This window comes from Aotus nancymaae, unplaced genomic scaffold, assembly GCF_030222135.1.
Source record: "Aotus nancymaae isolate 86718 unplaced genomic scaffold, 86718_ANA_hifiasm-v0.15.2.pri h1tg000036l, whole genome shotgun sequence".
Classification (NCBI taxonomy): Eukaryota; Metazoa; Chordata; class Mammalia; order Primates; family Aotidae; genus Aotus; species Aotus nancymaae.
Window position 1 is genome coordinate 88,955,531 of NW_026988450.1, and position 25,870 is coordinate 88,981,400.

General features: G+C 50.4%; 1 protein-coding gene across 4 annotated transcripts in view; it reads left to right on the forward strand.

The window, feature by feature from the left end:
- The first annotated feature begins 1,905 nt into the window (after positions 1 to 1,905).
- Positions 1,906 to 25,870, forward strand: part of DENND3 (DENN domain containing 3) — a 74,241-nt gene continuing 50,276 nt past the window's right edge. For 2 of the 4 annotated variants that reach the window (XM_064384654.1, XM_064384655.1), the window contains exons 1-7: positions 1,906 to 2,007; positions 8,747 to 9,026; positions 10,234 to 10,349; positions 13,724 to 13,866; positions 16,597 to 16,708; positions 23,856 to 23,975; positions 24,632 to 24,850. In XM_064384654.1, coding sequence (XP_064240724.1) covers positions 1,906 to 2,007; positions 8,747 to 9,026; positions 10,234 to 10,349; positions 13,724 to 13,866; positions 16,597 to 16,708; positions 23,856 to 23,975; positions 24,632 to 24,850 — 1,092 coding nt within the window. Of the gene's footprint in view, positions 2,008 to 8,746; positions 9,027 to 10,233; positions 10,350 to 13,723; positions 13,867 to 14,467; positions 15,810 to 16,596; positions 16,709 to 23,198; positions 23,321 to 23,855; positions 23,976 to 24,631; positions 24,851 to 25,870 lie in introns of those variants that run through there. The other 2 variants (XM_064384656.1, XM_064384657.1) reach the window with 2 other exon arrangements.

A 25,870-nucleotide genomic window follows, 5' to 3' on the forward strand; every position in this document is an offset into this window, starting at 1 on the left:
ATGCCTCCAGCCCTGAGAGTCTCTCTCCTGTGTGCTGGGGATTCCCAGGCCATGGACTCAGGCTGTGCACTTTGCAGAGGCTGCTGAAAATGAGGCCACCGAGGTCACAGGAGGTCACAGGCTGACACCTGTAATCCCAATACTTTGGGAGGTGGAGGCAGGTGGATCACTTGAGGTCAGGAGTTTGAGACCAGCCTGGCCAACATGGTAAAATCCCATCTCTACTAAAAATACAAAAATTAGCCAGGTATGGTGGCGCACACCTGTAATCCCAGCTACTTGGGACGCTGAGGCAGGAGAATCTCTTGAACCTGGGAGGCGGAGGTTGCAGTGAGCTGAGATCACACCATTGCACTCCAGCCTGGGCTATAAGAGCAAAACTGTCTCAAAAACAAACAAATAATCAAACAGAAAAACAACAAAAAACCGAGGCCACCATCGATAGAGACAGGCAATTGTGAGTGAAATCGGTGTTTCTTTTGAAGTCAGAGACTATAGAACTGTGGTCTTGGCTAGCCAATGAGAGCCATGGATGCCAGGCAGCCTCCAGGCCTGAGGGAGGAGACTCACCATCTTTAGGTTAATAAGTGAAATAGATGCCAGGCAGCCTCCAGGCCTGAGGGAGGAGACTCACCATCTTTAGGTTAATAAGTGAAATAAAACCTGCTAGTCAGGCTGCAGTCACAGCCTCACCAGGCTCCGGGAAGGAGAAGAAATTCCTCCCTCCGGGCGCCTCCTGAGGTTGCCTTGCTTTGTACCTACGGTTCTTTTCCTCTTCGGCTGATGACAGATGTTTGACATTATCATTAAGCATTTCGAGTTTTTGTTTTTTAAAAAAATAGAATCACAGATGATCAGAAGTGGAAAAGTCCCTTTGGAATCATTTCCCCTGGGTTGCACAGATGGCTATAGCAGGGTCCAGAGAAGGGAAGGTCAGTGGGGACTGAACCTTGGCCCCCTCCAGGCCCTGCAGCAATGACCCGGCAGCAAGCCGGCCTCCCGGGCTCGTGGGCTCCCCTCTTTCTCTGGGCTCAGCCTGGGGCTGGAAGAGGCGCGCGGCCCACCGGGCATGAGCCAGGCCTGGAGCTGACCAGGGAAGGGCCCTGCCAGGCCCTGGGCCTCTGACCCTCAGTCCCGAAGCCTCCCTCTAGCAGCGGTCCCTCAAATCCGTGCTGGACATGGCAGGCCCAAGTTTAACCCCGCAGAGTTTTAACCAGGAGTGGATCTTTCCACCCGCTTCCCGCCGGCTCTTCCGGCTGTCCACACCCGGCCAACTCCGCTGTCCCGGCACAGGAGGGCTTCCTGGAGGCGGCGGCGGGCGGCGCGTCCGGACTTTGTCCCTCCACGCTCGCCAGGGTGGGTCCAGGGTCTGCCAGATCAGGGGACCCTTTGAGTCCTGGAGCCCTGGATGACGTCGCCCGGCACCTGAGGACCCCGCCCGTTCCTCCCTTGGTTCCCCGGGGAGGGGGCGGCCGGCGGGGAGGGGCGGGGCCGAAGGAGGGGGCCGCGCGCTCCGACGCCGCGCACGCGCCAGGGCCCGCCAGCTGGTTCGGAAATGATACCCGAGCGCGGGTCTCCCGCAGTGCCCGCCCCAGGACTGGCCCCGCCCCTAAGTCCCCGTCCCTGTGGCCGGGCCCGCCACTCCAGGCCCCGCCCAGGACCTCCCAGCCCAGTCAAGCCCCGCCCCCAAGCTCTGCCCAAGGAATCCGCTAGGGCTCTCCAGGCCCCGCCTCTGCTCTGGCCCCGCCCCCAGACCCCTCCCCTCCCCTCCCCGCCCCGCCCCGCCCAGCGGACGGAGCTCGCGGCGAACAGGCCCGGAGGCTGCGCGGTGGGTCCCAGGGGTCTGCGGCTGGCGGCGCGGCGGGGGCGCCTGAGCGCTGTACCCGCAGCGGGCGGCGGGCAGCCATGGCGGAGGCCGCGTCGCCGCACCTGTCGCTGCCCTCGGGGCTGCTGGAGCTGTGCGCGCTGCTGGGCGCCTCCCGGGACAGCCTCCGCGGCCTCGAGCAGGTAAGGGGCGGGCGGGAAAACAGGTGGACGCGGGCCGCGAGGCGGCAGCCGGGGCAGCAGTCGGAGAGCGGGCGCCCGGGTGCTCCGCGGGGCTGGGCCGGACTTCCTGAGGGCCGAGTCCCGGTCCCCCGGCGGGGACCGTGCCGGAGCTCAGGCAGGTGCCGCGGTGCAGCGACCTCCTCCCCTCCCCCTCCCCGCCCGGGGCCCTCGGCTGCGAACACGGGCTGCCCAGCTGGGAATCTGGGGGTGCCGCGTCTCGGAGCGTCTCTGGTCGCCCCCGTCTGGGGCAGGGGCCGAAGGTGGGGTGCGCCGGACAACGGGCGGAAGCTGCCGGAGCCTCACGGTCTGGTGGGCCCAGCCCTCGCCGCTGAAATGATCTGTCTTATGCGGAGACGTGTTGTCTCCCGAGCAGTGGGTTCCGCAGCGGGCACAGAACGGTGAGAGCCTGGCGAGTCCGCCTGGACCGCTTTGCGACGGAGCCTGTAGCTGTTTTTCTCACTCTCATCCCCCTCCACCCTTCCTCCGTCTCTGCACCCTGGCAGCCAGAGCGACAACTTCATCTCCCTTCTTCTGGGAAAGCGGCAGCTTTGGAAATTCTTGTTTTCCTTTTTCTTCCCCGGCTTTTCTGAATTCCAGAACGCTGGCTTTCCCTGGAATCCGTCTGTGGCTCTGGTTTCCTGCTGGCTCGCCTGCCCGTGACACCGTGACGGGGTCATGTTACCTGGAGATCCCGGCGTCACTGGCCAGCCCTCTGCACGGTGACAGACGGCTGTTCTCTTTGCTGACAACAGCATTGAAGGGCAGAGAGAGGCTTCTCAGTGTTTAAGTAACGCTGGGCTATCCAGGGAAAGATCCAGGGAAAATGAAGGCTGCAGGGCAGAGGGTGTCACCAGGAACGGGAAATGTTCCTGCAAGTAACCAGGTGAATGCCTGTGAGGGTTCCGGTAGTTTCCCCTGCGAGGCATCAGTTGGAAGCCAGTTTCGACTCCAGTGAAAACTCGTTCTCCTACGGAAATGGTTTCTGCGTTTCCCTCAACCTTTCCTTCCTCTCAATGCCTGTCTTGTCAGTAGATCCCGTTTGCCCTCTGTCTCCTCGCAACCTCATCGATTGATTTGTCTCCCTACCTGTAATTGCCAAATGGCATTGCTTCCTTTTTCTTGGAATAGGAAATGATCTAGTCGCAGCTGTGGTCTCCTCAGCAGTGGACATCTTTCCTCCTGGGCAACTAATACATATGTATTACTAATACGTGTGTATTACTAACACATGTGTATTTGTTGTTTGGTGTGAGGCATGCCTTTTGAGAGCAGGGTGAATCAACTGGAATATTCGCAGTGGTGCTTTCTTTTTAAAACTTTCTTTATTAATATTTTAATAATAGAGAGGAGGTCTCACTGTGTTGCCCAGGCTCGCAATTCCTGAGCTCAAGTGATCCTCCCACCTCAGCCTCCAAAGTGCTGGGATTGTAGGCGTGAGCCACCGCGCCCGGCCAATGCTGCATTCCTGAACTACACAGGCTGCAGCATTTCCATGTTCCCAGGTCACCTGAGAGGATGGGCAGTTTTTACTGTGTGTGTTTAACTCTGTCCTCTTTACTCTGTTTTTTGATTCAGTTAGGGGTTTGTTTGGCTAAAGGTGGAGAGAAAAATGTCAAAGGACTAAGAAAATAAGGAGCGTTAGGGGATGGAGTGAATTTCTTGGAGCCATCCTACTTTTAAGGTCAACATTAATGTTATAGTTAACCAAACATATGATTTTACTTATTTAGGGTTTTAGCGGTTCTATTTTGAATATCCAAGGCTTTTAAATAATTTTTACCTTTACTTTTACAAATGCCCATTTCTCTGTGGCCCAGGCATCCTTCTTGATGACACAAGAAGACAGAGGTCCAGAGGTATGAGGAATATCCAGCTTTGTGTTGGATCGTGGAATGCCCTTTTTGTTTCATTTCCTAGAAGGGGGGGTAGTGTTTCTTCTGCTGGGGATGGTGACGGAGAATTTGAGAATGCAGGCTAATGTCAGTTACTGTGGTTAGTTACATTCCCCTCTACCCCTCTACTATAGAGCCCCCTGCTGCCCCGTTATTGGTTGCGATGGAGACTAGACACAGGTGTGATGGGATCCATTGTGAATCCATGACACAGGGGTGGAAAGTGTTCCGAGTGCAGGTCACCCGCATCATTCTTGCGTGTGTAGGTACATTCTTATGTTTTTCAGTGGACGTTGTCCTGACTTTCAGAACAGCCCTGGCCAGCAGACCTTCCTGGGGGAGGGCAGTCTGTCTCCTCTATTTGCATCATCCAGTACAAGAGCCACTGGCTGCATGTGGTCACTGAGAGTCTGTAGTGTGGCCAGTGAGCTGAGAAACTGGATTTTAAATTTCCTTCAATTCTAACTAAACAGTTGGAGAGCATTAAAACATCTGTTAATTTCTGTTTTATTTCCTTAATAACAGCCAATCCTATGGTGAAGATTAATGCCACTGTGTACTCTAACTTAGAAATTAATCTGTGACTCAAGTAAATTAGAGTGTCCTGGTTTTGACTTTTTAATTAGCATTTTAAAAAACCAAAGTCAAAATGATGGTTGTTGGGTAGGGGTTTAATAAGTCAGCACCCAGGACAGAAGAACAGGCAATGATATCACCTCTTGCTGCAGACTGGCAGAGGTGATGAGCGTCTCAGTGGTGGCAGGGTCTGATGGTTCAGCGCAGCGACAGCTTGTATCAACAAGTAACCTCTGAACACTCTTGTGCCAGGACTTCCATTTTCAGGAATTTATTCTAGGGTAAGAACTGGGTGTGTGCAAGTGTGCGTCACTGCTTTGTCCAGTGTGGTCAGGACTTGAGAGCCACCCACACATCTCTCAGGAGGAGGCTGGGTCAGTACGTGACTGAGTGGACACGTGCTGTGGCACTGTAATACTGCACAGTTGCGAACAGGGAGGTCAGCCACATGGAGTAGCTAAAACAGCTCATGGAACCTGTTATGTAGGATGATTACATTTATGAAACAAAATTACACGTTTATACATGCATTAAAATGTATAAAGTGCATAAAACTAGAAAACTGGAGGACGTATCCACACTGCAAAGTGTGTCATGGAATTGTGGGAGGGTCTTCCTTTTCTATTATCTTCTTTATTATTTTTAATTGTTATTTTTAATTAATTAATTAATTACTTTATTTTTTGAGATGGAGGTTTGTTCTTGTTGCCCAGGCTGGAGTGCAATGGTGCGATCTTGGCTCACTGCATCCTCCACCTCCTGGGTTCGAGCAATTCTCCTGCCTTAGCCTCCTGAGTAGCTGGGATTACAGGCATGCACCACCATACCCGGCTAATTTTGTACTTTTAGTAGAGACAGGTTTTCTCTATGTTGGTCAGGCCAGTCTCAAACTCCTGACCTCAGGTGATCCTTCTGCCTCGGCCTCCCAGAGTGCTGGGATTACAGGTTTAAGCCACTGCGCCTGGCCTGGCCTCTATATTGTTATTTTTAAAAATGAGATTGTGTTTCTTGTCCATTCAGAAAAGGCAACAGAGATTTCATCCTGAGAAAAAACAGGTGTATGGTGAACTGCTGAATGCCAAGTTGGTCTGCTCTGGGGAACATCATTGTAAGTGACTAGTGATAACTCAAGGAATGGCTCTAGTGTGATCACCAGTGTTCAGTCCAGGCTGAGCATGCCTCTAAGAGATCACCAGGTGCTGGGAGTGTGAGTGAGGAACAGCATCGCCTCGGTCATCTTCTCTGCTAAATATGGGGACAGAGAGGCATACAGCACAATCTCTGCTCCACCACACCCCCTCAAATGGAAGGTGGTAGAATACCGCTGGGCAGGGCCGAGACACTCCAGGAGGTGAAGGTGGAGGCCTGGAGGAGCCTGTGGTCCTGGCTGCAGGGTGGCAGAGACCCTCTCCAGTGAGTGTGGAGGGTGAAGGGTGTGCCCCCACACAGGTGGAGCAGTGAGGGACTGGGGCCTGAGCCCAGGGAAGAGCAGTGGAAAGCAGGGTCATGGCAGAGGTGCTGTGTGTCCTGAGAGCCCCAGGGGGGTTAGTCGTGCTTAGTTTTGGGGGCGTCCTGGCTTAGGGAGTGGGCTGGCCCGCTGCTCAGGGCTGTACTGTCCTGTGACTTACGGCCACGTATGACACATGGGAAAATACAGTATCATGACGTGGTGAAACAAACATGCTTTCTTCAATGTTGGGATGGGGCTGTGATGCTTCAGGGCTGGGCTGGGGCCAAAAAGTGTCTGGTCTGCTGTCAGACAGTGACGCCCCTCTTTGGGAGAGTGGGCACAGATGCTGGTGGGAGCCCTGGGCTGGGTGGGGCTTTCTTCTTCTCCAGGCAGAAACCTCCAAGGCTTTGCTCCTGGTTACTCGCTGTCTGCCCAGAGCCACAGGTGGTGCAGGTGCTTGGCGTGCAAACATGGTGCAGCCGGGCAGCAGTGAGCTGATGGAGAGGCGCTCCGAGGCCAGTGGCTGAGGTGTGGGTCTGCAGGTGGGACATGATGAGAGTGGGGCATAATGGGGGTGGTGCCCAAAGGGGTGGAGTCCCAGCTCTGAAGACCTGAACTGTGCTACGTTTGTCGCGGAGAACGTGGGTGGGAGATCAGGCTTTTTGGAAACTACTAGGAGCTTAATTTTTGCGACTATAAGTTTGGGGGACCCCAGAGGTGTATTGGGGGTGGTGGGAGGCAGTCGGGGGAGCCTGGGACTGGGAAGAGGTCTGGGCTGGGAGGAGGACTCTGGGCAGTCCTTTTGGGTCTGCGCTGTGAGTGCTGAGGTCCTCCAGGAGGATGGTGAAGGACCCAGGCCTGGGAGTCGCAACCTGGGAGCAGGACTGAGGAGGAGGGTCTGTGGGGGCCAGAGAGGAGCCGTCAGACTGAGGGAAGCCAGCAGGGTGGCAGGATCAAGACAGTTCCAGGAGGAGGGCTGCTTGCTGAGCTCATACACTGCCTTGAATATGCACAGTTTGTTAGGTCAGAACTGTCCAATTCTGATAGGAAGGTTTTAGAGAAAGGGACATATAATTGAGGAAATGGGCTTCTTTCATGCATGCTACACTAGAGCTTTCAACACTATACAATCATATGGATTTCCCATGTTTTGTCCTGGTTCCTACTGATACTACATTTTTTTCCCCATATGTAAAGCAGTTGGTGACTGAATTTGAGTGATTTAGCATGCAGATCGCTGTCTAGAGATCAGAGTGTGCTTACTGCTGGAAATTGCGGCCGTTGTTGAAATTTCTTCACTGTAAGAGCTCTCCTTTTGTCACTGTTGCCTCTTACTGGAATGTGGAGTGTTGGCTGTGCCTTTTCTATCAGCCAAGGTCCCATTTCTCTGGATGGTGGTGCTATTCTTCCTTTCTTTTTCTTTTCTTTTTTTTTTTTTTTTTTGAGACTGGATCTTGCTCTTTCACCCAGACTGGAGTGCAGTGGTGTGATCACAGCTCACTGCAGCTTCAACCTCCTGGGTTTAGGCGATCCTTCTGCTTTAGCCTCCCGTGTAGCTGGGACCACAGGCATGTGCCAACATGCTTGGCTAATTTTTTTATTTTTTGTAGAGACAAGGTCTCATTTTGTTGCCCAGGCTGGTCTTGAACTCCTGGGCTCGAGCAATCCTCCTGGTTTGGCCTCCCAAAGTGCTGGGATCACAGGCATGAGCCACCGTGCCCGCCAATGATGTCCTTCCTAGGGTCCCTTAGAGACCCTTGACTACCTACCCTTGGCCACCTCCTGTCTCCATGTCTCGTGTACCCAAGGCCTCTTGCTTCAGGCTTTGCTGCTTTGGTCTAGTTTGGCACTGGAACCGCTTCGTTCTTGCTCACCGACTACAGCTTGTCTACCTTGGAAAGATCTGAAGTCAGCCGGGCAGCAGTATTTGTTTAGTCCTAGCTCTGTACTAGGAGCCGTATTGGGCATAGTAGTAACACAGAAGAGAGATAGAAGGGACAGCCCATGTGCTTTATATTATTTTAGAGAAGAATGGGAAGAAAAAAGGTAAAAACCAAAATTATGCCAAGTTAAAGTTCAGAAGAATTCAGGCCAAATGCCCCCTTTTATTGGTTCCAGGGACTGTTTTATTAGGCGGGGAAGGGCACGCCTGATCTTTCTATCAGATCAGTGTGACAGAAAGTGTGGCAGCGGCCAGGGGGCGCGGAGGGCATGGCCCTGGTAAATGTGTGTGTGCGGGGTTTGATAATATACAGAGTGTGCATCCCAACCCAGGAAGGGGCGAGCAGTATATTCATGGGCTCCTGGCCATCCCCCTGGGCTGAGTACTGGCCCTACGTTGTCTCCCTTATTCCCTGCACTCGCCCCTTCAAAGGAAGCTTGGATGGACAAAGAAGCTTGCTGCCAGGGGGCGGAGACACAGCCAGGACGTGAACTCAGGTCTGTGGATCACAGTCCCCAGCCTGGACCGCAGTGCTTTAGAGGAAGGAGGCAAGGTCCTGCTGTCCATGTTCACAGCTGAAGAACCAGGCTCCGAGAGGCCTCGTGATGAACGCAGGGCCTGGGAGTTTCCTAAAAGAAGCTTCCCAGGAGCTCATTACTGTCAGGAGCCTCTGGTGGGAAAAGCGACTCACACCAATGACACCTATGACGACGGTGCCCAGGCGCTAGTGTTTGTGGGTACCCAGGGGAGGAGAAAAACAAGTGGCGAAGCTCAGACAGGAAGGACACCTGGAGCCAGAGCTGAGACTGTGGCAGTAACTGTTCTTTTTCCTTTCTTTAGGTTGCTCAGAAAAAGGGAGTGAGAAATCTTTCTGCTCTTGATCCAGAGGTCCTGTCCGTTTTTGTGCCTCCTTTTATCAGTAAAGAGGACAGTCAAATGACCGGTGCAAACTGTGGCACTCTGGGTAAAACCAGGAGGCGCTCCTTCAGAAAGAAGCGAGAGAAGCCCAGGCCAGAGCAGTGGAAGGGCCCGTCGGGGCCCCCCAGAGTGCCAGAGCCTGAGGATGTCACCGTCCCAGGTGGCGTGGACCTCCTTGCCCTGCCTCAGCTGTGCTTCCCAGGTATGTCTTGGAGGTGGGCAGAACTGGGTGCTTCCTGCTGCCAGCTGCCCAGAGTGGTCTCTTCCCAGAAACCCTCAGGCAAAGGGAAGTGGTGTGAGCAGCAGAGCCAGGGACCCCTCACTGCCTCCTCTTGAGTGGGATTTCGTTTTCTTAATCTTGGGGATTTTTTTTTTTTTTTTTTTTGAGACAGTCTCACACTGTCACCCAGGCTGGAGTGCAGTGGCACAATCTTTGCTCACTTTAACCTCTGCCTCCTGTGTTCAGGTGATTCTCCTGCCTCAGTCTCCCGAGTAGCTGGGACTACAGGCACCTACTACCACGCCTGGCTAATTTCTGTGTGTTTAGTAGAAATGGGGTTTCACCATGTTGGCCAGGCTGGTCTCGAACTCTTGGCTTCAAGTGACCCACCTTCCTTGGCTTCCCAAAGTGCTGGGATTACAGGTGTGAGCCACCGTGCGCTGCCTATCTTGGGGATTTTAAAGCTGAAGGGAAATGTAAATCATTTAGTGCGGTCCCTGAGTTTTGGAGAATTGAGTCCTGGGTGGGACGCTGCGTGGACTGACAGGTCAAACCATTTTTCATGGTGCATTCAAGGCTTTTCCCCTTTGACTTAAAATGAAGTCTTGCAGCAGTTGGCAGATGGGTTAAAAATACACCCAGTCCATCTGCAGCGGTTCTACCCGCAGCATGCCTGAGCCTCCCCCTCCCCATCCCGTTTGCCGTTTCACTGGGGCAAGAAGCAGGCCTGTGTTTAGTCTCCAGGCTCACAGGTTGCAGTTAACAGGCAAGCCTGCCTTTTGGGGCTTTTTTTTTCTGGGGTCTTCAGAAGTGTTAAAATGGCCGAGATAGGAAACTCAGACGAAGCACCTAGCATAAGCACCCACCTCATGGTTCCTACCTAGAACTTGGTGCTATTTCCTGGTCACAGGAATTATAAACCCGGGACAGGCACGGGATGGACAGCAGTGCCAGCAAACACTGCCACCGGCTAGCAGGTGCTCAAGGACTTGTAAAAAAATCACTGTGTGGGAGGGACAGTGGGGAGAGCTGGCAGGAGGCATGGTCAGAAGCATGAACACACCCTGGGTATCAAGGTACCGCTGTTGATAACTGGAGGGGTGTGTTCTGACGCTGTGAAGAAATCAGTACATGGGTAACCCAGGCCACATGGTAAGAACAGGATTCTTCTCTCTCTTTCTGCCTGCAGGGGGTGTGTGCATGGCCACTGAGCCCAAGGAGGACCGCGTCCACTTCCTGGTGCTGACCGACGTCTGCGGGAACAGGACCTACGGCGTGGTGGCCCAGTACTACCGGCCCCTGCACGTAGGTGGTTCCTGTTCCTCCCCTCTGAAATTGGGTTCAGATTTTATTGTGGTGCAATAAACATAAAACAACATTCAGCATTTTAACCATTTTAAAGTGTGCCTTTCAGTAATGTGAAGTACATTCACGGTGTTGTGCAACCACCACCGATGTCTAGCTCCAAAATGACTTCCTCACCCCAAAACCCCGAAAACCCCACAGTAAACCCTCAGTCCTGCTTCCCCTCCCTGCCTGGCAATGACTAAGCTAATCTGCTTTTTTTTTTTTTTTGAGCTGGAGTCTCGCTCTCTCGCCCAGGCTGGAGTGCAGTGGCGCAATCTTGGCTCACCACTGCAACCTCCGCCTCATAGATCCAAGTGATTCTCCTGCTTCAGCCTCCAGAGTAGCTGGGATTATAGGCACCCACCACCACGCCCAGCTCATTTTTGTATTTTTTGTACGACAGGGTTTCGCCATGTTGGCCAGGCTGGTCTCGACCTCCTGACCTCAGGTGATCCACCTGCATTGGCCTCCCAAAGTGCTGGGATTACAGGCGTGAGCCACTACACCCAGCCAGCTAATCTCCTTTCTGTCTCTGGATGTATCCTGGACACTTCGTGTAGTGGACACATGAAACACGCGGCCTGCTGTGTCTGGCTTTTTTCCCTTTGCATGTTTTTGATGCTCGTCTGCATGGGAGCGTGTGGCAGTGCTCCGTGGCCTTTCATGGTGAATGACATTCCATAGTGTGGATGGACCACACTTTGTCTCTCCATGTATCCGCTGATGGACTTGTGGGTTGTTTCTGCCTTTTGTCTTTGGTGTGAGCGACTGGCGTTTAGACTCTGCAGCACATTACGTTTGTCACACGTTGGGAGTGTCGTCTGGGTAGGGCCGTGTTTGTGAATCAGCGGGCCTTTGGGAGCTTGTAGGGGAAATGTTGTATCCACAGGGGCAGGGTGACCAGCTGCACACTTGTAGAGGGTTTCCTGAAGCAAAAGGCGAGCCAGAGCCTTAGTTGAGGTGTCCTGATGACATGAAGGGAAGTGTGTGAGTTCCGTGCGGTCGAGAGAAGTGGCTGGCCTGGGTGGCCCTGGAGCCCGGGGCATGCGTTTTCTCTGTTGGTAGAAGCATGCTTACACATGTGACGTTGAGTGTTGGGAGGCGTGAGGTATAATCCCAGGGATTCTGTCCCTTTAAGCTCGTGGGGCAGCACAAACAGGCCCAGATGTTCTTAATGAATGTGCAGGAGCAAAATTTACTACGTGATCCTCTGAATGGTACATTTCCGGGAGAGGTCATTTTCACGGTGTGCTGAGATCAGAACCGAGGTCAGATCTCAGGCAGTGCACACAGGGGACCAGCGTCCGCCTCTGTGACCTGGCTGCTGGTGGCACCTGGCCTTCCTTCCTAGGTTATGTTAACGGGGGATGAGAGGAAGGTGGAGATCCTGCCCCTCCACCTAGCCAGTGTTCCAGACAAGAAAGGATCTGAAATGTTGGATCTTTCAGAAAAGCACGTTGGGAGTTTGCCTGTGAAATAACACTTACCAGGAGTAACGTGCATGTTGTCGTTGTTATCATTAAATAGAATACGTATTAAAAAAAGGAACAGCCCCACTGGTTTACATTAGTACAGCAGATGTCACTGTCCCCAGTGTGCCGGCCTGTCGTGGGCATGCTGGCCGCCTCCTGCCCTCCCAGCAGCTGTGTAGTTTCAGGGTATCTCCAGGCCCCACCGTGCTCACCACCCCTTCTTCACGTGTATCCGGATGACCTCCGTATCTATTGTTCTTTTTTTTTTTGAGACAGTCTTGCTGTTTTGCTCAGGCTGGAGTGCAGTGGTGCGATCACAGCTCACTGCAGCCTTGATCTCCAGGGCTAGCTCAAGTGATTCTCCCACCTCAGCCTCCTAAGTAGCTGGACCCACAGGTGTACGCCATCATGCCCAGCTAATTTTTCTTGTCTTTTGTAGAGATGAGGTCTTGCTATGTTCCCCATGCTGATCTTGAACTGCTGGGCTCAAGCAGTCCCGCCTCAGCCTCCGAAAGTGTTGGGATGACAGGCGTGAGCTACATGCCTGGCCCTCATCTATCGTTCTATTGATGACATAGCCCTAGCCCTCTCATATACACTCTCTCCTCTGCCTTTCCACTGACACGACATGACTTGAGGGAGGGAACAGTATTGTCTGGTAACAATAGCAGCAGCTGTGCGTGCATGTGAGCAGCTCAGCAGCAGGCGTGACACAAGCACTTTATGTAGTCATTCATTTAATCCTAACCTCAATGAACGAGGCTGGGAAATTACAGATGAGGAAATGGTGGCAAAGGGAGGTTAAAAACCCACCCGAGGGCCGGGCGCGGTGGCTCACGCCTGTAATCCCAGCACTTTGGGAGGCCGAGGCGGCTGGATCACGAGGTCAAGAGATCGAGACCATCCTGGTCAACATGGTGAAACCCCGTCTCTACTAAAAATACAAAAATTAGCTGGGCATGGTGGCGCATGCCTGTAATCCCAGCTGCTCAGGAGGCTGAGGCAGGAGAATTGCCTGAACCCAGGAGGCGGAGGTTGCGGTGAGCCGAGATCGCGCCATTGCACTCCAGCCTGGGTAACAAGAGTGAAACTCCGTCTCAAAAAAAAAAAAAAAACCCACCCGAGATGGCTCAGCAGGCAGGGCTGGAACTCGAGTAGACTGACCCTGGAAAAGTGGATGTTTATTACGTTTTGCTAGATAAACAAACGATGTAGCTGACTGTTCCCTGGACGGCTCCCTTTACCTGGATATCTCATAAGTACCCTAAATTCAGAAGGTTCCTAAGCTGAAGCTATCATCATGCCCTTCCATCCCTACAAAAAAACCCAAACTAACAACACGTCCCCAGGGCCTATTTGATGAGCCCCAAGTATTTTGCCACTTGTAAGTTCTGCAGTGTGCTGGGCTTTCTAGAACCCTGTGGCTGTGGCCCCACACAGGCTGAGGCCCTCCTGCTCTGTCCTCCTGGGTACGTGCAGGTGCTGCGTGCTGTGTGTGGCTCCTGTGTTTTCCCCCTTATAAAGCAGAGTCCTTTGTGTGTCTTGGGTCTCACTGTGTTCTAATCATGCATTCCTTCTTATGCCAAGGCTGTCGGCTTTTCTGGGGCAGGAATGCATCTTGCTCTCTTTGTAGCCTCAGCACCTCAAATGGTGCAAGCACCAGCTAGGGACCCATAGACTTCGACCGGAGGGCGGGTGCTTGGACCGGCAGCCAAACCAGCGGGGAGTGCGGCCAGGCGCGTTGCAGTGGTGGGGATGGTGGATTCTCAGCTTGTTCTGTGCTGAAACGTGACCCAATTGGAAACATACTGGAATTGCCAAGGTGGGGAGGTGACAGTGTCACTATTGCTTTTCACGTAGGATGAGTACTGTTTCTACAATGGCAAAACACACTGGGAGCCGTGCCGGCCGGTCGTGGGTGCTGCTGGCTGCTTCGTGCCCTTCGCGGTGTGCGTGGTCTCCAGGTTCCCCTATTACAACTCCCTCAAGGACTGCCTCTCCTGGTGAGCCGGGTCACTGGGGCCGCGGGTGGTGGGGGGCAGCCCTCTGTGCCTCTGCTGGAGAGCTGGGGGACCAAAGGCCAGGGTATTGGGGAGCAGCTCTCTGTGCCTCTCCTAGAGAGCTGGGGGACCAGAGGCCAGGGGTGTTGGGGAGCAGCTCTCTGTGCCTCTCCTGGAGAGCTGGGGGACCAGGGGCCAGGGGTGTTGGCAGGGGAGCTCTCTGTGCCTCTTAGGCTGCTGCTTAAGGCTCTGGGCAGTGGGCAGGGGCGTGTGGCAGTAGGCGCTCCTCTCTGTGACTGGTAACATATGGTAATGGCATGGTAGGAAAGGGGTAAAACCACACTGCTGGAAGTAAGGTTGATGTGCAGGATTTTCATTTTGTTTAGGTTTTCACAAAGAGGCATATATTAGGAAAAACTTTTCCTAGCTGAGAATATTAGGTGGCTGCTGTTTTTTCCAATGAGTTTTATTGATCTTTTAAAGATGACCTTGGCTGGACGTGGTGGCTCCCACCTGTAATCCCAGCATATCGGGAGGTTGAGATGGGAGGATTGCTTGAGCCCAGGGGTTTGAGACCAGCCTGAGAAACATGGCAGTACCCTTTCTCTAAAAAACAATTTAAAAACTAGCTAAGCATGGTGGTGCGTGCCTGTAGTCCCAGCTACTGGGGAGGCTGAGGCAGGAGGATAGCTTGAGCCTAGGAGTTCAAGGCTGCAGTGAGCTGTGATTGCATCACTGCACTCCAGCCTGGGTGACAGATCAAAACCCTGTCATCTTTTTTTGTAGAATCTGTAACTGTCTCCCTGCTGATCGTGAGTAGAAAGGCTGAGGACGTAAATAACTTTTGAAAAATCAGAAAGACATCGTGTAGAACCCAATGGGTTCTCGTTATCAGAGGATGCTTTTGTGACACTGGGGGCTGTAGCTCGAGTTGGAACGTGGTCAGTCCCAGTGGGCACTCGTGCACGGAGGCTTTTCTTTTGAGTCTCATAAAGTCATAGTCTTAGAATTTGTACTTGTTTGATTAAAGACCAAGGAGAAGCAGTTAACAACAGTTCCCTCTTGTGTCATCATCCTGGAGAGTGATCCATGGAAATCGCTCAACTGGTGCTATTCTGTTTCTTGCAAAGCACCGCCATTTGAGACCTTCTGTCTTGACCAGAGGGACGAGCCTTGTGGAGGCTGAGCAGGAACCTTACTGTTCAAATCAATGACTCGTAATTCAAATCCCAGCACTTTAGTGGCTTACTTCTTAAACTATAACTGGCTTTTGGACATAGTTTGGGTTTAGCCTACGTTTTATTGCCATAGACATAAAATATCTTTAACAGAGAGCTGACTCAGCTGTAGTCAGTGAGCAGGTGAATTGAGCATCTGCATGTTTGTTGAATGTCTGCCACCAGCACCCAGGAAGTGGCAGAATGGTAAACCTGGACATGGCCCCCTTTTATTTACTAACTGGTGATCTTCATTACTTGAAGGTCAACAGCGTTTCCACTAATCTCTAGTTTCCTCTTCTGTAAAATGGCGATGGTTATTTTTACCTTTAGTTAAGTGAACTGAATGAGTGGTGGCCAGACAGCTGCGCCTGGAAGACAGGCAGAAAGGAGGTGTTTGCTCCGCCTCCTGCTCGAAGTTATGTGTGTTTATTCAGCAAATGACCTTTCATAGTGTGACTGGCAACAGATACCCTCCTGATAGACATTAATGCAAACACATATTTCACCTGAAAAATGTGTTCATTTTCATGCTTCTTGAGTTTTCTTTTTCAGTGCCCATTGCCGTGTGATCAGAAATAGAGGGGGCAAAATGGAGAAATAGAATACAGCTAAAAGAGGCAAATAACAGAAATTCAAATTGTGGTGTGACAACATGAATTTGTAGTTTTAATCGGTTCTGTTAGTGTGGTAATATGCAAAATACGTCTCCACATGGACAAAAATTGGGCAAGTATACATTTAGTTGTGTTTTGGGAATCAAGAGTATGGGCAGTTGCTTTTTAATTTTTTATTTAAATATTTTTTTGAGAGACAAGGTCTCACTGTCACTCAGACTGCAGTGCAGTGCCGCTATCATAGCTCACTGCATCCTCAAACTCCCGGGCTTATGTGATCCTCCCAGTTCCGTCTCCCAACTAGCAGGGAGAACAGGCGCACACCACCACACTAGGATAATTTTTGTAGAGATGGGGGTCTCACTGTTTTGCCAGGGCTGGTCTTGAACTCCTGGCCTCAAGTGATTTTCCTGCCTCAGACTTCCAAGGTGCTACTGGTGTGAGCCACTGCACCTATGCCTTTTATATTTTAAATTGTATACAGTACTTTAAAAGTCAGAGTGCATTTTGGAAACAGACTTTCTAAAGCACTTTCCTTCCAGTTGTTTGTTCTTTTATTCCTTACTGAGGTATAACATACATACAGAAAAATGCACGAATTCCAGTGATTTTTCACTAAGTGAACACACACATGTAACTAGCACCCAGATAAGGAAACAGACCATGACCAAGCCTCCCCCTCCAAAAATAAACCTCCCCTTGTGCCACCTTTTAGGTGCTCCTGCCAACCTGGGGCCACTCTGCTGTGGTCCAACACCTTGATGACTCTGCTTTTGATGAAAGGTCCTGGAGTTGCAGATGCAGAGCCTGGGAGATTCCAGTGTGATTAGAAACGCTAAGGATGACAGCTGGGTTCTCATTTTTATTTTGTGGTTTGATTTTTGTTTTTGAAATTTCAGTTTATTGACTCATCTGAAGCTCTGTAAAGATTTTGAAGTCGACAATCCTATAAAGGATTTTGCTGCGAAACTATCTTTAATACCCAGTCCGCCGCCTGGACCGCTCCATTTGGTAAAGTAGATCTGTAATTGTATTGTTTCTTCTTTGCTGAAGACAATGTAAATGTTTATTTCTGAAGTTCTAGCTGTAAATCTAAAATAAAATCCTAAGCCCCAACCCCCTACAGCTGGCTGACAGGACCCGCTTTTGGCCAAGGGGCCCCCAGGGAATCCTGAAAAACAGAATTCCTGGCCAGAATGGAAAGGAGGCCAGACACTCCCAGTTATACCGTCTCCCTTTTGCATGAATGTACGGGGTGTCTGTGCATAGGATTGTAAACCAAAACTAAAATCCTAAGCACCCCTACTGACTGAACAGGTTCCCTCCTGGCCATGGGGACCCTAGAAAAACTTTAAAAATGAAATTCCCGGCCATGACAGGAAGTAAGATCAGACATGCCTTGTTATGCCCCCTCCCTTTTGGAGGTGAGGCACAGCTGACCAGCATTAGGTTAAAATGGAGATCCTTGCTGGGCGTGGTGGCTCAAGTCTATAATCCCAGCACTTTGGGAGGCCAAAGTGGGTGGATCACGAAGTCAGGAGTTTGAGACTAGTCTGGCTAACATAGTGAAACCTCATCTTTACTAAAAATACAAAAAATTAGCCGGGTGTGGTGGTATGTGCCTGTAATCCCAGCTACTTGGGAGGCTGAGGCAGGAGAATCGTGTGGACCCAGGAGGCAGAGGTTGCAGTGAGCCGGGATCGCACCATTGCACTACTCCAGCCTGGGCAACAGTGCCAAACTCCGTCTGTCTCAAAAAAAAAAGGAGATCCTAAGACCGACAGAACAGACTCTCTGTGGCCCTGAGATTCCAAATTATGAAGAAAACCTAAGGCCACACAAAGTTAGTGTTAAGTCACTCCCTATAAACCATAAGCGCTCCTTAAACAGGTATAATGTAGCTACTTTCCACGCTGACTCTGCTGTAGCGTCCCATGGCAGATAGCAGACCCTGAAGGAAATAAAAATATTTTACGCAAAATATGTTTCTTGGACATATTTTGACAGCGCACTGCAAAGCTGTCTTCTGTGGGGGATATTTGCATCTGTAGAGAATCGACTGATGCAGCCAGGCCTGCCGTTCTAGGCCTTTCCCAGATCTAGGAGAGATGAACTGAGAGGCCGACACCTTTAAAGTCTGAAAAGGGACATTCACCATCTATTCTCCCTGAGGGCTGCCATCTGCAAGGCTTCATTTATATAACAAGGGCATTGGCCCCACGCTCTTCATCTTGACTCCAGCATTCTTGCCTACTGCCTTCAGGTCTTTAGATAGTAGCTCAGCTTTCTCAACCCATTGTCAGGAATCCCTAAAACCCACCTATGACTTATACCTCCCTCCTCTTGGAGATGTCCCGCCTTTTTGGGACAAAGGAACATGCACTTTCTGTGTACTGATGTATGTCATTGCCAGTGACTCCTGTCTCTGTACAATGTGTAAAACCAAACTGTAACCTGGCCATGTGGGGACCACTTACTTGTGACCTCTTTGGAGTGTTCCCTAGGCCATGGCCACTCAGAACAAACCCCTTTAAAATATTTTACAGAGTTTTGTTTTTCCATTAACACTGTATTTCAGTTATGTTTCTCAAGGTTCTTATGGAAACATACACTATTTCTGAGGGTGAAAAGTTAAATATTTAGACGTGAGTTTTGCCGAATGGCCTGTGATAAACAGAGCTGGTAATATGTTGTGGCATTTCAGTGGTTGGCACGTCAGTTCATGGCTTCCTGTGCAGATAATACGTGGAAACCTGAATCCTTCTGTATAAGAATTTATTCAAATTACAGATTTCTCTTTTATTTGTTTATTTATTTATTTATTTATTTTTGTTTATTTTTTTTTTGAGACGGAGTCTTGCTCTCTTGCCCAGGCTGGAGTGCAGTGGTGTGATCTCGGCTCACTGCAACCTCTGCCTCCTGGGTTTAAGCAATTCTTTTGCCTCAGCCTTCTGAGTAGCTGTAACTACAGGCGCGTGCCACCACACCCAGCTAATTTTTTGTGTTTTTAATAGAGATGGGGTGTCACCGTGTTGGCCAGGATGGTCTCCATCTCCTGACCTTGTGATCCGACCGCCTCGGCCTCTCAAAGTGCTGGGATTGCAGGTGTGAGCCACTCACTGCCCAGCCTGGATGTTGTATTTTGTTTGTTGGTGTTTTCTCTTGTACAGTGTGATTAATGAGAAGTAACTGGTTTTATATTTTTTGTTACTGTTAGATGTAGCGCTGTGTTAGCAAACATTTCGCAGGCTGGCTTTTTTTCTGAGAGATGTTTTTGACGATTTCAAGACACAGGGTTTGGGGTTTAGTGAAGTTGGAGATGTGGCTGACCGCCTTCCCCTTTTGTTTGTTGAGAAATATGTCAGGCTACTCAGCTATGTGAAGAAACCCGTTTGACTCAGCAGCTTCCAAACTAATTTTAACCGTACTGAGGATGCTGCTTTTTATTTTTTCCTTTAATAGACACCTGTCAAACGTCTCAAAATGTTTAGTAAATGTCAATTCACTTTCATTGTGTTAGTCTTCTGGAAGATTATACATATTAATCTTGATCTTCTACATTTTTCTTTACTGACAGTTGAAAAAATAAGTTTATCTTATCAGAAGGCACACCATCATGAACTTAAAATGTACATTTTACCGTGATCCCGCCCCTAGCAGTCTGCTGGGTGGAAAATCCTGCCAGTGCATTCCAGTCCAGATGCAGAGCAGGCCGCGGGGGGTGTCAGTTCTGCTCCCAGAGGCCTTTGTGGGGAATGTTTATTGGCTGCCTGTTTTATAGATCTCTTTTATGTGGATAGTTGACATTTTCTTGTCAACAGTATGTGCTGTGAAATCATCAAAGTTTATGTTCTTGTTCTATAAACTCAGCAAGTATTTACCGAAGGCTATGTGAACAGAACCAAACCTCTGACTTCAGAACAGTTTCAGGGTGAGCAGCAATGCGCCACATTCGGCCTTTGGACATAAGGAATGTGTGCCTAGCACTCCCAGCGTTCTTCTGTGTCTCCCGAGCTGATGACTCTTGTCTCCTTCATCTCGATGCACCTGTGAGGAAGCTGACTGAGGGTCACTGTTGGCCTGCTCTCCCCTCTCCCTTTCCGTCACTCAGCCTGGCTGACTGCCTTCATCATTCATTTCCAGTTTGCCCATTTCCTTGCTGCCACTTCATTCTGGGCCACCAGCTGCTCCCACCTGTGTGACTTGGGGACCACGGATCTGTCTGCTTCAGTTCATTGTTGACCCTTCCATTGCCCTCTACACGTTGGCTGCAGAGATTGTTAAAATGTAAACACTGGGGCCTGGCATGGTGGCTCATGTCTGTAATCCCAGCACTTTGGGAGGCTGAGGCAGACGGATCACCTGAGGTCAGGAGTTCAAGACCAGCCTGGCCAACATGGTGAAACCCTGTCTCTACTAAAAAAATACAAAAATTAGATGGGTGCAGTGGCAGGTGCCTGTAATCCCAGGTACTTAGGAGGCTGAGGCAGGAGAATCGCTTGAACCCGGGAAAAGGAGGTCACAGTGAGCCAAGATTTCGCCATTGCACTCCAGCCTGGGAGACAGAGCAAGACTCTGTCTCCAAAAAAAAAAAAAATATATATATATATACACACACACACACACACATACACATTGGGCTTTGCTTCTCTTCCCCAAGCCCCAGAGCAGTTTCACGCTGTCTGCCTTCCTCAGTCCTGCAGCCTGGACCCTGTCTCACTGTCCAGCTCTGTTTTGTTGTTGTTGTCGTTGTTGTTGTTCTTGTTTTGAGACGGAGTCTCACTCTATTGCCAGGCTGGAGTTCAGTGATGCGATATCGGCTCACCACAACCTCCAACTCCGTAGTTGAAGTGATTCTCCTGCCTCAGGCTCCCGAGTAGCTGGGATTACAGGCGTGTGCCACCACGCCCAGCTAAATTTTGTATTTTTAGTAGAGATGGGGTTTTACCATGTTGGCCAGGATAGTCTTGATCTACTGACCTCGTGATCCGCCTGCCTTGGCCTCCCAAAGTGCTGGGATTACAGACATGAGCCACCACGCCTGGCCCGTCCAGCTCTGTTTTATGCCATTCCCTGGTATGCTGATCTCTGGCCTCATTGGACTCCTGTCTGTCCCCTGAAGGTGCCAGCACAGGGCCCTAGCACACACTGTTCCCAGAAACACTATTTCCTCCGTTTTCTTGTGGCCAGCTGTGGCTCATCTCTGGTCACTCTCAGCGGTCAGGTCTTCAGATTGTCTTCTCTGAGTGATCCCCGCTCCCATCTCTCTAACAGCACCCAGTTCTCATCCCGCAGGCACAGCACAGTTTGTAATGAGGGCTTCTGTGCATGTGTTTTTGTTTAATGTTTGTCTCCTCCATCAGACTGTCAACTACATGAAGGTAGAGGCCACACTCAGCACCGCATATCCAGGGCTCACAGCCGGGCCCGCACTGAGCTGCCCAGCAGAGAGCTGTACAGTGGGCAGGTGTGGGCAGGGATGCTCTGGGTTCCAGCATTAGCCAGTCAGTGCCCACTGATCTGCATCCCGTGCGTTTGTCTGAATGAGTAACTTAGTCTGTATCAGGCTTGACTCAGTGCGGCTCTCCCATACCAAGTCTAATTAGCTACTGGCTCTAATTTGGTATAATGCTTGAGATCTATTTTAGGGAATGTCATATATTAATGTTTACCGTTTTGAATAAATCCAAGAGGTCATTGTAGGCCAAGGTTCTCATCTGACGCAGGAGCCAACCCAGCCGTGTTTTTTAGAACTCACTGCAAACTAAGGTAGCTTAGAGGCTGTTGTAGAGAGCAGTAGTGAGATGGGTCTTGTGTTTTGAATGTGTGTGTGTGTTTCCCGTTACTTCTGGTCTGGGTTCTCTCTGATCTATGCTGGTGGAAAGGAGGGAGGAGGGAAGGGGCCCCACAACACAGGGAGTAAAGGAGAGGGCCATGCCCTGTGCCTTGGTTCCCTGGTTCCCGTTCAGCCCCCTTCCTCTGATGGTGCATGGACTACCAGCTGGAGCCTGGCGAAGATTGGAAACAGCCCCACCCTGCACTGACCTGCCTTCTGGGGCTGATTTTACTTGCTTTGCAAATCTTGGGCTTAATTGTGTATGCAAAATCACACACACACACACACACACACACACACACACACACACAGGCTTCTCTTGCACTGTACCTGAGTCATTTTCTGTGTTGCTTTGTATGTGACACCTGTTCTTTCCTGGGGCTCAAATCAAGCTGAGATTTGGAAACTGTTTACCTTAAACATCTCTCCCCTCGGTCTCTTCATCTGTGGAGTGGATGACATAACAGCCCACTTCAGAGAGTATGAATATTACACGCTGAAAAATCTCTAGTGCGCACCCGAGACCACCCAAAGGCTGGTGGAGTGCTTAGCATTTGTGTTTGTTTTTTTATTGTTAGTTGGATAGCTGGTTGACACATTTATTTTTTGAAATATTGAAAATGTTTCCTATAAACTTGATAATTATTAATACTGTGCCCTAACTTGGATAATTTAACTTTGCTTTCTTTTCTTTTCTTTTACGTGAAAGAACCTTATTCACATAAATGAATCTGCCTTATTTTCAATGTGTCTTGCTTCTGTAGACGAATTGGTAACAAGAACGCAGAGACCCAAGCACAGTGGGTCCTCAGTGTGACTGGCAGGTTCTCAGAAACTGCAGCATTAACTGGGTCACAAAATCTATTTCACCATAGACTAATTGATATAGACAAGAGCAAGTTCCTCTGGCATACTACTGGTCATAAAAACATCAGCAGACTTCTAAATAAAGAACCAAAGCACTTCTGATATTAAACATTGAAGTAAATGGGAGCTGTACACACATTTAAGAACAATGAATTAAAATAAGGAAGAACATCATTTACCTGCTTATTGCAGTTCAGGGTTGAGGGTGGACAGAGCTTAGTGCCTCAGTGGAAACCAGCTCTGGGCAGATGCTATCCCGTGGCAGGGCAGTCCCACGCTCTCCCACGGTTGTTCACACCAGGACCTGTCCACGCGCCGGCTGGGCTTCAGGATGTGGCAGGAAACCGGAGGACCTGGAGCCGGGCACGGGCACGAGGAGAGTGTGAAGGTGCCTCCTGCTGGGACACAATTCCTTTTTCTCATCAACATTATCACAAAATGATGTTATTCAAGGACCTGTGTCTTGCTAGGAAGCAACACTGGTGTCCCCACCACCAAGAAATTACCACCTTTTCTGGTTTTCAGTTTCTCGTGTGCATACGTGCTCAGAATACAGGCTTGGGTGACTGGGAGAAGGCAGGGGCACTAGAGACCTTGTTTGTGACCTGTTTTTCCACCCTGGTTCCCCGCTCCTCTTGGTTTCTCACCCTCCCAGGTGCTCCCTTGATGGAGTCTCAGCCGTCTGCTCTGATCGCATCTCTCCTCTCTGTCTCCCTGTGCTTTGCTTACACTTAGATCTGTCCATTCTGTTCATTTCCTGGAGCTTTGGGTGTCGGGCCAGGCACCCACATTTCCTGAGGGCCTCCCACGTGCCAGCACCCGGGTGGCAGGAACCCGCTGTTTGCAGCCCATCATGGCAGGCTCAGAAGTCCTCCCTCAGTGAAGGAACTGAACCACCTCCTCTGGATTCCTTCCGCCAGGTCCAGCCGCATCTCAGTAGCCATTCTGTGAATGCAGAATTCTTATTGAAGTGTGAATTCAAAGTAATATATTTAGAAAAATGTCTTTCTTAAAATTTTAAATGTACATGTCTTGAAGGAGCTTTGACTATTAAATTGGAAGTATTAAGAGAGTTTGTAGCATACAGTAACTAAGAATATATAATACCTAAGAATAATTTGAACATGCTTGATTTAGAATTGGTGTTAATTGGTACAAATATCTGGTCTGTAGTTTATCTCTGTCTAGACAATGAATAGTTTGCTGATTAGAGTTTAAGGAATTTTGGCTTTCTTAGAAAAAGACATTAAGTACTTAATTTATGTTTGAGCCTTTATCTGCAGTTCTGTGTATCTCTAAACTGTTTAGTTATTCTGCATAATTTAACGTGGCAGCCTGTGTCTTCAGAAATGTTTTCTAGCTCTGATGTCCTCGGTGTGGAAATAGTGACTTGAGTGCATTTCAGCCTCTGCCCGGAGCAGCTCTCTGATCTAATGCTGGAACTGGCTGTCACAGGTTTTTAACATGAAGCCGCTCCAGATTGTGTTTCCCGCCCGAGCGGACCCCGAAAGCCCTGTCCTGGACCTGGACCTTCACCTGCCCTTGCTGTGCTTCCGGCCGGAGAAGGTGCTGCAGGTGCGCGCCCCCGCCCCCACGAGCACGTCTTGTGCTCACAAACTTAGTGGGGCCTCGGAGTGATGATCAGGGATGAGAGTGTGAGTTTCTTCCACAGTGTACCCACCGGTATACTCGAAATGTTTATTATTATTTTTTAAAGCCAGCATTCCCCACAGTGCCTGGTATTTGCAAATGGCAGTCTTTGCGGGGTCTCAGGTGGCTTTTGTTTGGCAGATAGAGCTGAGAGACCAGGGAAGAGCCTGCAGTCAGTCTGGTTGTGTTGGGTGGTGTGTTTATGAGCATTTTCTCTGTACTGCACTGAATCGGAAGTGTGTATGCGGGCCGGGTGCGGTGGCTCACGCCTCTAATCCCAGCACTTTGGGAGGCTGAAGTGGAAGGATTGCTTGAGGCCAGAAGTTTGAGACCAGCCTGAGTGACATAGGGAGACCCTGTCTCTACAAAAAAAATTTTTAAAAGCTAGCTGGATGTGGAGGCACGTTCCTGTAGTCCCAGATGCTTGGGAGGCCAAGGTGGGAGGATTGAGCCCAGGAGTTCAAGGCTGCAGTGAGCTGTGATCACACCTCTGCACTCCAGCCTGGGCTACACAGCGAGACCCTGTCTGTATTTTTTGTTTTTTAAAAGCATTAACTCAGTGCAGTGGGTTCTCCCCTCAGATCCTGACATGCATCCTGATGGAACAGCGGATCGTATTCTTCTCCTCAGACTGGGCTCTGCTGACGCTGGTCGCCGAGTGCTTCATGGCCTACCTGCACCCCCTGCAGTGGCAGCACCCCTTTGTGCCCATCCTGTCGGACCAGATGCTGGATTTCGTCATGGCCCCCACGTCCTTCCTCATGGGCTGCCATCTTGACCACTTTGAAGAAGTCAGCAAGGTTAGGTTGAGAACCTTTGGTTTGGAATGCTAAATTCCTGTGAGTCCATCATGGGGACACATGGGAAGATGCGTCTGAAAGTGCTCTGTGGTGAAGGCGGGGTCTACGTGCCATAGCGAGGTCACGGGCACCGTGAGAAGTGGCTGTTCGCTTGCTGTGTCATCGTCCTGTGGTGAAGCTGGGACCCCTTAGTATCCCAGTGGAGACAAGACAGTGAGTGTGGTCACTTCATTGTCCTGGTGAGGACCAAGTGAGGCGGTCGCCAGCGCTGGGCCTGAAGTAGGTTCTCGTGGGTGGTGCTGTTGCGACCCCTCTGCGGGCCTGACATGGCATGTTCTCAGTCAGTGAGTGGATGGAATTGTGCTAAGTCTTGTCAAGATGCCAGCAGGCAGACTGGGTTTGGTTTTTAAAAATAGTTCTATTGAGATACAATTTACATACCTCAAAGTTTATCCAATTAAAATGCATGATTTGGTGGGTTTTAGGATATTTATAGAGTTGTGTAACCATCTGCTGTCCGATTTTAGAAAGGAAATTTTTGTCACCCCATAAAAATACCCTGTACACATCAGCAGTCAACCCCCAGCACTGGCAGCCGCGCCCGTGCGCCTTGTCTCTGGGTTTGTGGTTCTGGACCTTTCGTGGGAACAGTCACTCCACGCATGGTCCTTCTCACATCGTGGTTGTGAGACTACTCCACGCTGGAGCATCTCTCAGGACTTTATTTTTACCACTGACTAGGGTTTCACTGTAAACCGAATTTTGTTCACCCACGCACAATGAGGTTGTCGTGATAAAATCCTCATCACAGTGTTCAGTGTCGCTGTGTGAGTTGTTTGCACTTTTGGCTGCTGTGATTAATGCTGCTGTGGACACTTGTGTGCAGGTTTTTGTGTGAATGTGTGCTTCCGTTTCCCTCCGGTGTGTCCCTAGGAGTGGAATTGCTGGGTCATGAGGCAGCTCTTTGTTTAACCCTTTGAGGAACTGCTAGGCTGTTTTCCACTCCCACCAGCAGTACGA